The sequence below is a fragment of the Oncorhynchus clarkii genome, chromosome 15, assembly GCF_045791955.1.
Source record: "Oncorhynchus clarkii lewisi isolate Uvic-CL-2024 chromosome 15, UVic_Ocla_1.0, whole genome shotgun sequence".
Lineage (NCBI taxonomy): Eukaryota > Metazoa > Chordata > Actinopteri > Salmoniformes > Salmonidae > Oncorhynchus > Oncorhynchus clarkii.
Window position 1 is genome coordinate 18132492 of NC_092161.1, and position 11257 is coordinate 18143748.

An 11257-nucleotide genomic window follows, 5' to 3' on the forward strand; every position below is an offset into this window, starting at 1 on the left:
TGGACCTAAATGTGGTGGGTGTACTTTGTCAACCACTGTCAAGTTGTGTAAACAGATTATGTTCAATGCATTTCAATAAAAATTCATCAACCTTACTGTCATATACAGTAGTCAGCATACATTAGTAAAGAGCATAAATGGTTCAATTTCATTCCACTACAATACATTAACATTAGCTAAACTACATTGCACAGGGCATCTAACTCTTTTTGAATGTGTTTTATATTAACTTTCTAACAGAAATGGGAGCGTCAAACTGTGTAACCTGGAGTGTATTCATTCTAAATGGGGCTCTTTATTCAAATAAAGAAATATGTCAAGTACCCCGCCCTTTCAACAACACCAGTTTCTTCCAACAACCATATTTTCGGATATCAATTGACATGAGGATGGAATTTATGGCAACATAAGGTCCTACTGCTTTTAGCGGCTCAACAAAATCTGGGTGAAATCCACTGGTGACAAGCCTCCTCATGAGAGATAGACCACGCAGACGGACAGCACGGCCATCACCACTGCCACGCTGCACAGCACCAGCACCATGAAAATCTGGCTGCGCTCGCAGCACTGCTGGCTTTGGGGACCTGCCTCCTCGTCCGTGGACAAGAGGCCCAACGAGGCGCTGTCCGTGCTGGCCGGTTCGGCGTACTGGGGACCGCGGGCCTCCACCATCCAGCGCAGGACGTTGACCTTCTCCTCCATGTCCTCCAGCATGACATCCACATGGGCGATCTCCTCCTCCAGCTGGCTCTGCTCCAGATCCTCCAGGCTGGCGGGAACCTGGTCCTCGGCACGGGTCAGGTCTGCCAAGCTGAGGGCCCGCGCTGTCACCTCAATGGTTTCCCCTGGAAAGTGGGAGAAGAGACATGTGAGAAGAAGAGCTAGCCACAAATGTTAATAAGGTTACCACAGCTTGTGGATGCCCAGACTAGGATCTAGACTATATGGATGTAGACTGTATGGTTGTAGACTATACGGATGCTTTTTTTTCATTATTCCTCTCTAATCAGGGACTGATGTATACCTGAGACAATAGGTGGGTGCAAGTAATGATCAGGTAGAAGAGAAAAGCAGCAGTACTTCGGACCGCCGTAGGTTAAGATTTGAATACCCCTGCTATAGAGCTAAAGAGTCGTAGGTTAAGATTTGAATACCCCTGCTATAGAGCTAAAGAGTCGTAGGTTAAGATTTGAATACCCCTGCTATAGAGCTAAAGAGTCGTAGGTTAAGATTTGAATACCCCTGCTATAGAGCTAAAGAGTCGTAGGTTAAGATTTGAATACCCCTGCTATAGAGCTAAAGAGTCGTAGGTTAAGATTTGAATACCCCTGCTATAGAGCTAAAGAGTCGTAGGTTAAGATTTGAATACCCCTGCTATAGAGCTAAAGAGTCAGCGGCCGATGGGTTTTTATTAACTGCAGTTTAGGATAGGTTTGTGTGGAAACAATACGACAAATTGCCCATCTGAGTGTGGCACTTGCTAACCTTGTATGCCAGTCTGCACTAAGGTGTTGTTATTGATCAGGGAGAAGTTGGAACCCATGTTGAAGACTTTGCACATGTCTGCGTGGAGGAGTTCCAGACTGGAGGTGAAGGCCACCCAGAGCAGTTCCATCTCCTGTCTCTCCCCCTGGGGCAGTGTCTTATCCCGTAGCCGTGCCGTGAGGTGGTGACGGCTGGCCACCGCTAACTTCTGGGCCTTCTCCCGCGTTAGCCGCAGCTCGTCACGCAGGTGCAAGCTGTCCGTGCACCCACCCACACACGAGGCCAGGTGGCGGTAACATGCCACCACCTGTTGGCCAATAGGGGAAAAATATTATTTACAGATCACTCAAGTAAAAACGAAACATTTCATACCGTAATATCATTTTCATACAATTACAAAGGGTTGACTGATTAGACACAATATACAGCATTTGTATTGTATTGTCTAAATCTGTGAGAATAGATCATGTGTGCTGGAAACAATTGTAGGACTATAGGAGATAGAGAGACACAATGGGGGTGAATTGTTGTCTTTGCTTAGATCTGCTGATTTGATTTGATTTGACCATTTTAAAGACATGACAATGTTACACCTGGCAACAGATACATATACCAAAATCTGTCGTCAAGGATATTAACACAATATCGTCTAAATCCATTGCGTCTGTAGGTCAGGAGACAAGCAATAGTCCTTCATGAAAAATGTGGTGTGTTTTGTAAAAACCACTGGTCTGCAAATGGTCTTAGGTTAAATGTATGTATTTACAAACTGCGTAATTTTGTGGTGTGGGTGAGATTACAAAAGACAGTGGTCGATTGTGTAAAAACGTATGAGGGTTTCAGTTTAAAACCAGAAACAAGATGCACTTTTTTTTGTTGCCTTATTCTAATACTGTGTCACATATAAGTTTTCTGACGGACATGATGCTTAAGATCGGCGTAGGTAAGTAGCAGAAATGACTATTAAATACTGGTAAACAATTCACTTCAATTTTTATTTGATAATTCATAATCACTCCCACTCCCTCTCGCTCCCTCCTTTAGATGAGGCCATGCCACATACATTTCTCCAACCTCATCCCTCAGCTTTAGAAGCTGGGCTGCCATTGAGCTAAATCACACATTCTGAACTGCGACTTTAAACAAATGAAGTCATTTGACTGTATACTGTCATGTCTGTACTAGCACCTTTAAAGCCTGGAACTTGGTTTTTAATTTGTTGTGGTCCTCCACACAAAGTTCCAGTAATTTGGCATATTTGAGAGGACTATGTCAACAACAATCATTGGTTCAGCAACTATTCTCTCTCAAACCTGTGAAAGGAATGTAGCTAGTGGCCAAGCTACTTTCTATGAATACTGTCATTTCCCTTTTGGCCATCAGGAGGCGCAATGGCTCTACTATTTATGATAACCAAAGCCTGCTTGGGTGCGATGGTACTTAGAAAGTAACAACTATAGTTTGAGGTAATTATTAGTTACCTAATGTCTCTCTGAAAATCAGAATCCCCTAACTAGCTCTGAGTGAGACACCAGGTTAGACAAATTTCAACAAAGTATGACAGTTTCATTGATTTGAATCATACGAGTGGTTATTAATAAGCATTCAGAGCTTAGCCTGACAGATTGGTTTACATGACAACTATGACTAATAATCTGATTGCCATAGATCTATTTTTGGATAAGCCTAAGGACTTTGTATAGGGGCTTTTCTAGTCATCATAGGAATCTGTAAGGTAGAGCCAGATTGGAGATATTACAGGCAGTGAGTGAGTGCATGGGAGAGTTGCAGGTGTGCAGCAAAGGTCAACCTACTACTACACTGTGCATTTCTGACACAGTATCCACTCTTCAATCACACACTGTCATATTTATTATCAGTATTAATATCTTGATATTTTCATTATGATATGCTACGATGCATTCGGAAAGTATTCAGATCCCTTGACTTTTTCCACATTTTGTTATGTTACAGTCTTATTTTAAAAATGATTAAATAGTTTTTAATCTACACACAATACCCCATAATGACAAAACAAAACCAGGTTTTTAGATATTTTTGCAAATTTATTCAAAATAAAAAACTTAAATATCACATTTACATAAGTATTCAGCCCCTTTACTCAGTACTTTGTTGAATCACCTTTTGGCTTCAACAGCTTCAAATCTCTTTGGGTATGACTCTACAAGCTTGGCACACTTGTATTTGGGGAGTTTCTCCCATTATTCTCTGCAGATTCCCTCAAGCTCTGTAAGATTGGATGGGGTGCGTTGCACAGGGTTCAAGTGCAGGCTCTGGCTGGACCACTCAAGGACATTCAAAAACTTGTCCCGAAGCCACTTCTGCGTTGTCTTGGCTGTGTGCTTAGGGTCGTTGTCCTGTTGGAAGGTGAACCTTCGCCCCAGTCTCAGGTCCTGAGCACTCTGGAGCAGCTTTTCATCAAGGATCTCTTTGTACTTTGCTCCATTCATCTTTCCCTCGATCCTGACTAGTCTCCCAGTCCCTGCCGCTGAAAAAAAATCCCCACAGCATGATGCTGCCAACACCATGCGTCACCGTAGGAATGGTGCCAGGTTTCCTCCAGACATGACGCTTGGCATTAAGGCCAAAATGTTCAATTTTAGTTTCCTCAGACCAGAGAATCTTGTTATATCATGGTCTGAGAGTCCTTTATGTGCCTTTTGGCAAAATCCAGCTCTATGAAGAGTCTTGGTGGTTCCAAACTTCTTCCATGCACTGTCACTGTGGGACCTTATATAGACAGGTGTGTGCCTTTCCAAATAATGTCCAATCAATTGAATTTACCATAGGTGGACTCCAATCAAGTTGCACAAACCTGAGCTCAATTTCGAGTCTCATAGCAAAGGGTCTGAATACTTATGTAAATAAGGTATTTCTGTTTTAAATTTTTAATACATTTGCAAAAAATTCTAAAAAGTTGTTTTCGCTTTGTCATTATGGGGTATAAGTGTGGATTGATATAAAAAACAACAACAATTTAATACATTTTAGAATAAGGCTGTAACATAGCAAAATGTGGAAAAAGGGAAGGGGTCTGAATACTTTCCGAATGCACTGACTTAAAGGCCCAGTGCAGTCAGAAACATGATTTTCCAATTGTTTTATATATATTGCCACACTATTAGGTTGGAATAATACTGTGAAATTGTGGAAATGATGATAATGCCCTTTTAGTGTAAGAGCTGTTTGAATAGGCCGCCTGAAATTTCAGCCTGTTTTGGTGGGATGGAGCTTGGAACCTTCCATGGTGACATCACTATGTGTTAAATAGTTAATACCCACTGGACACAGACATCAATTCAATGTCTATTCCACGCTGGTTCAATGTAGTTTCATTGAAATTATGTGGAAGCAACCTTGATTCAACCAGTGTGTGCCCACTAGATAGAAAGCAAGTTCCAAACCTCTCTGCCAATAACAGACCCAGACAGTCCTATTAAAATTCTTGCTTGAGCTATTTATGGGCGGCAGGGTAGCCTAGTGGTTAGAGTGTTGGACTAGTAACCGAAAGGTTGCAAGTTCGAATCCTCGAGCTCACAAGTTGTTATAAGTTGACATGTTGATATAATTTTGTAGTCACAGTGCCATCCTGGCTGTCCTATTGTACTTCTTGTGTAAGGATGTCAGGCACTTACTACAATCTATGACCAAGACAAAAAAAACATGTGCTTTTACCCTTTGGGTAAAAAAGCACTTTCACTGAAAATATGGCCTAATGGTTCAGTACATTGCTAGGTCTACCATAACAGCAGCTTTGTAAGGAAGTAGTGCATGGGAGGATCAGTAACTAAGATTCCTTGTATTTATAGTAAAATAGATCAAATGAGAACTTGCAGATTATTTAATGTTTATTTCATCCTATAAATTAGACCTTTCTGGAAAAAAGTATATAGTTTAAGAATGTAATATGTTCAGTTATTATGAGAAAGGTAAGATGTCCTATGCCCTATGGATGGAAAATCTTAAGTGTATTTAGAACTCATTGGCCTGGTTTCAGCTCTTAACATAGCCACATTAGGATGACAATAATCTGTGCTCAGTGAACTCAGGGTGTTATGTGATACAGGGATTGCATTAATACCTTATTATATTGATACAGACTAATACGGAATACTCACATAATGCATATTTGCATTGTTTACCATATGCTCAGTGTTCATTTGGAATATTACAGTAAATCATTTGGCATATTCAGTCTTTCAATTTAACAGAACTAGAATTGAATTTTAATAATTTTCACCTCTGACGAATGAACCTAAAGCAGATACAGTACAAGTAACAGTTTAGGAGAATATATTTCTACATATTTAAGAACTATCTGCAATAAAATATTGGATATATATACACTATATACATAGCAGGCTAAGATATCGTGATATCTTAATAAATATGAGCTCAACAGACCAAATCATTCAAATGATAGTACATGCATTAAAGCTTTGTTACACATGAACTTTTCCAGAAGTCTTAGTCTATCATCCTCATTTAATCACAAGATAACTGGACTGACTGACCCCTTTGTGAAAAGAATGGAGGACAGATTATTTGAACGAGTACTTTGTAGATAAAACCATAACTTGACAAAACCATAACTGCCAACCTGAGCATCTCACCTTTATGAGTGAGTCGATAAGAACCTTCCCCTCTTCCAGAGTCTTTGGTGAACTGGTAGTGCCATCGTCACCCACTTTGTTGTTGATGAGTGGCATGAGGGCTGCTGGTCGAGAGCTGCAGACCCTGTCACAGCAGGCGAGCACAAAGCCCACCCGTCCTTCAGTCCGCCGGTCACCCCTGCACTCACTTCCCAGCCAGACCCCTCATTCAACACTCTGCACCTGGGACAGTCAGAATCCCATGGCCATGCAGGCTACAAAGTCATGCACCATAATTCTTATTCCAAAACTTTGCAACGTCAAAACAGGCAAACATGAGGTCTTCCACTCTTACCTTCCACCTAATAATCCCCCCTCCAAAAGAAAAGTCAGGTGTAGAAGAAGTCAACGAGTACTACAAAATGTTGTGTACGTGATAGTGATGTCTAAGTCCTTAGCAAGAGCAGTGATAATCCAGCGATTGACCCCTTTGGACTGATGCAGGCTTGGCCCCAGCAACTAATCTCATTATCCATCCCCCTAAGGCACGATGATGATGCTATTGTGCAGGAGATGCATGGGTGTCCTCATCAGAGACATCCCTTTCCCTGACTTATGGGTGGTGGGGAGGTTGATGAGGGGAAAATCTTTTTTTGTGTCTCTTGGCTGTGGTCTACTCTCTACAGTACACGTGGTCTACAGCTGTCCTTACCTCTCCAGCATGATACAACCTTGTGGAACATTTTTACAAAGTGTTTTTACTAACTAGTACACTGCTGTATACCTCTTTTGATTAATTGATGAATGAATGTACAGTGAGGGCAAGTGTGGACTGTTTTGATCAGATATCGGTCTGAATTGTACCATCATGCCTTCAACATGTGAAGACACGGTTTACTGTCACAAATACTGCGGGTTACGTGTTTTGGTGACTTGGTATTGATACTGTGATACAGTGAATACAGGAACTATACCATGATTTTGTTCACCGTGTTCTCACACTTCTGAAATCTGTTCCAAGCATAACATTTTGCAACTGAAAGGTCACACAACTTTAAGTTTTAAATGATTATTAAATAAACTGTCAATTTAAATTGAGTGTCTCTCCTCACCTTCCCACAAACATACCAGGCATGAAAACGGATTGATGTCCATGAATTGTACGTGTGTTGTTGTGCTTCAGTTGTCTACATTGTGAGGTTACTCGTGAAAATTACCGACTGTTTGTGTTATTGACACACCAATTCATTTCCACAATAGTAGGTTTCTTTCATAAGCAAATATAAAGACTGAGTAATGAGCGGAAGAAGCACTTATTGTGGATTAGAACATGAATGGAGATCAGTACAGGGCACCATTGTCCAATCAGCTTCTTTTTTGGTGGTTTCCACCCAGGACTTTTACCATGTCATTCGAGGTTCACAGTGCATCACCTGTGAATGCCTGGACATAACTTTGTTGTAAAGATTGATTAAAAATACATCACATACCCACACACATTCATTACTTCTAAAGTGAAGTGTGTGTGTAAAGAACTAATGACCGTGTGATTAAGAAGTACAATTAGGCAAAACGAATACTCACATGTGTGCCCAGAGTGTAAGCCTAGAATCCCAGTTGAATGTATGGCATAAAATGATGTATAATAATATAATAATATGCTACACAAACAAATGATGCATGAATAAATAACTACATGAATTAGAGTAGAAAATAACTTTAACATCTAGATTTTTACTTGATTGGAACTGTCAGGCTACGTACAGTATATTAAGGTCTCTAGAGCCACCTGCTGGTTTAAACAAGTGCTAGACCTACATTTTGTGACAAAATGCATTTGCAACATTGCAGCGGCCTATCTACTGCTAACACAGGAGGCTGCTGAGGAGAGAATGGCTCATAATAATGACCGGAAACTATGTGTTTGATTTCCGCTGCAGCCATTACCAGGAACACCCCTATATTGTAACAACAAACGATTACATTGACAAATCATGGATGCACCAACACTAAACAGTCAGCAGGAAATCAGTGTATTATTAAGCAATGTATGCATGCAGTGGCAATATTAGCATGTCAATCTTGGTGGGGCAAAAAAAAATGTTTTAGATGGATGCCAGCAAAGCCACTACATAACACAACACTAAACAACATATGAATTGCACTATAAGAGTGACAAACGGTGCCCACAAACTGTTAGGCCCTACATAAAGCTGTCCCAACAGCAGAGTCCCAACAGCAGTCTGAACACCTTACCACTGCTACACCTGGCTATCAGCAGAGCCTTGTCTGGCAGCCAAACAGTTCACTCAGCCTCATTTACTGCCTTTTAAAAAAAACATAGAGGATGTCAAATCAAATCTTATTTGTCACATACACATGGTTAGCAGATGTTAATGCGAGTGTAGCGAAATGCTTGTGCTTCTAGTTCCAACAATGCAGTAATAACCAACGAGTAATCTAACCTAACAATTTCACAACAACTACCTTATACACACACAAGTGTAAAGGGATGAAGAATATGTACAAAAAAATATATGAATGAGTGATGGTACAGAACAGCATAGGCAAGTTGCAGTAGATGGTATAGAGTACAGTATATACATATGAGATGAGTAATGTAGGGTATGTAAACATATAAAAGTGGCATTGTTTAAAGTGGCTAGTGATGTATTGTATTACATAAAGATGGCAAGATGCAGTAGATGGTATAGAGTACAGTATATACATATGAGATGAGTAATGTAGGGTATGTAAACATTATATTAAGTGGCATTGTTTAAAGTGGCTAGTGATACATTTTTACATCAATTTTTTCATTATTAAAGTGGCTGGATTTGAGTCAGTATGTTGGCAGCAGCCACTCAATGTTAGTGGTGGCTGTTTAACAGTCTGATGGCCTTGAGATAGAAGCTGTTTTTCAGTCTCTCGGTCCCTGCTTTGATGCACCTGTACTGACCTCGCCTTCTGGATGATAGCAAAGTGAACAGGCAGTGGCCCGGGTGGTTGTTGTCCTTGATGATTTTTATGGCCTTCCTGTGACATCGGGTGGTGTAGGTGTCCTGGAGGGCAGGTAGTTTGCCCCCGGTGATGCGTTGTGCAGACCTCACTACCCTCTGGAGAGCCTTACGGTTGTGGGCGGAGCAGTTGCCGTACCAGGCGGTGATACAGCCCGACAGGATGCCCTCGATTGTGCATCTGTAAAAGTTTGTGAGTGCTTTTAGTGACAAGCCAAATTTCTTCAGCCTCCTGAGGTTGAAGAGGCGCTGCTGCGCCTTCTTCACCATGCTGTCTGTGTGGGTGGACCAATTCAGTTGGTCCGTGATATGTACGCCGAGGAACTTAAAACTTACTACCCTCTCCACTACTGTCCTGTCGATGTGGATAGGGGGGTGCTCCCTCTGCTGTTTCCTGAAGTCCACGATCATCTCCTTTGTTTTGTTGATGTTGAGTGTGAGGTTATTTTCCTGACACCACACTCCGAGGGCCCTCACCTCCTCCCTGTAGGCTGTCTTGTCGTTGTTGGTAATCAAGCCTACCACTGCAGTGTCTTCTGCAAACTTGATGATTGAGTTGGAGGCGTGCATGGCCACGCAGTCGTGGGCAAACAGGGAGTACAGGAGAGGGCTCAGAACGCACCCTTGTGGGGCCCCAGTGTTGAGGATCAGCGGGGTGGAGATGTTGTTATCTACCCTCACCACCTGGGGGTGGCCCGTCAGGAAGTCCAGTACCCAGTAGCACAGGGCGGGGTCGAGACCCAGGGTCGGTAGAAAACGTAATCATTTAATATGTCCGTAAACACACCAGCCAGCTGGTCTGCGCATGCTCTGAGGACACGGCTGGGGATGCCGTCTGGGCCTGCAGCCTTGCGAGGGTTAACACGTTTAAATGTTTCACTCACGTTGGCTGCAGTGAAGGAGAGTCCACAGGTTTTGGTAGCGTGCCATGTCAGTGGCACTGTATTGTCCTCAAAGCGAGCAAAGAAGTTGTTTAGTCTGTCTGGGAGCAAGACATCCTGGTCCGCGACGGGGCTGGTTTCTTTTAGTAATCCGTGACTGACTGTAGACCCTGCCACATACCTCTTGTGTCTGAGCCGTTGAATTGCGACTCTACTTTGTCTCTATACTGACTCTTAGCTTGTTTGATTGTCTTGCGGAGGGAATAGCTACACTGTTTGTATTCAGTCATGTTTCCGGCCACCTTGGCCTGGTTAAAAGCAGTGGTTCGAGCTTTCAGTTTCGCGCGAATGCTGCCATCAATCCACGGTTTCTGGTTTGGGAATGTTTTTTTTTTTTTTCAATTTAAAGTTTTATTAAGTTTTCTTGTTTTTCAATCAACCAACAAAACACATTCCACATTTACAGATGTGACAGACTTAAAAAAAGATAGAAAATAATAATAATAATATATTAAAAATAAATAAATAAATAATAATAATAAATAATAGTTAAACAAAAATATATATATATGTACATACATACACATATACACACATATACATACACACACACACACACATATCCTACATACATGTACATACACATACACACAAAGAACAATTAAAAAATAAACATATATTATAACTTGCAGCAGCACTATCAAGGTTCTTATTAGCTATTTCCAGCCTTAGCTGAGACGACGAGCGAATAATTAGTTTTTAGATTTTACAGCACCTTACACAACATGTATCTGCTTACTTCCCTAATCACCCCATTCACTCTGTCCAATTTGTAATATAGTTGAGTAGTGGAGACCAAAGTCTATCAAACTTGGGCTGTCTCTTGTGGAGGTCATAAGTGAGCTTTTCAAGAGGGAGAAAGTCAACAATCTGGTCAATCCACATTTTAAATGTAGGAGGGGTATTAGAGGACCAGAATAGAAGAATACATTTCTTAGCAAAGTATGTAATAGTCATAAGCACATTTTGTCTGTCAGGATCAAGAACAAAGTCCTGCTGGACATTAAGAAGATAGATACACGGGGTCATATCAAACTGTACATCTAGTATTTTCTGTGCAGCAGTATGTATAGATTTCCAGATTTTGGCAACCTCTCTACAGCTCCAAAATACATGCATATACGTTCCACTTTCAGAGGTACATCTTTTACAGTTAGGAGAAATGTCTGTTTTCATTCTATGGAGTCTCAAAGGAGTGTAA

General features: G+C 41.3%; 1 protein-coding gene across 1 annotated transcript; it reads right to left on the minus strand.

The window, feature by feature from the left end:
* Positions 1-62: 62 nt before the first annotated feature.
* On the minus strand, positions 63-6569 carry LOC139366723 (regulator of G protein signaling 9 binding protein). The gene is made up of 3 exons (XM_071104413.1): positions 6120-6569; positions 1486-1792; positions 63-845 (listed from the first exon to the last, which is right to left on the minus strand). Exons 1-3 carry the CDS (start codon positions 6213-6215, stop codon positions 472-474), a joined length of 777 nt encoding a protein of 258 aa, XP_070960514.1. The 5' UTR covers positions 6216-6569; the 3' UTR covers positions 63-471.
* Positions 6570-11257: the final 4688 nt, after the last annotated feature.

Excerpts from the sequence above, each read along its gene's own strand:
- LOC139366723 (XM_071104413.1), bottom strand. The coding sequence starts at position 6,215 with ATGCCACTCATCAACAACAAAGTGGGTGACGATGGCACTACCAGTTCA. Across the intron at positions 1,793-6,119 it reads TTATCGACTCACTCATAAAG|GTGGTGGCATGTTACCGCCA; the intron begins GTGAGATGCTCA and ends ATTGGCCAACAG. Across the intron at positions 846-1,485 it reads AGTGCAGACTGGCATACAAG|GGGAAACCATTGAGGTGACA; the intron begins GTTAGCAAGTGC and ends CCCACTTTCCAG.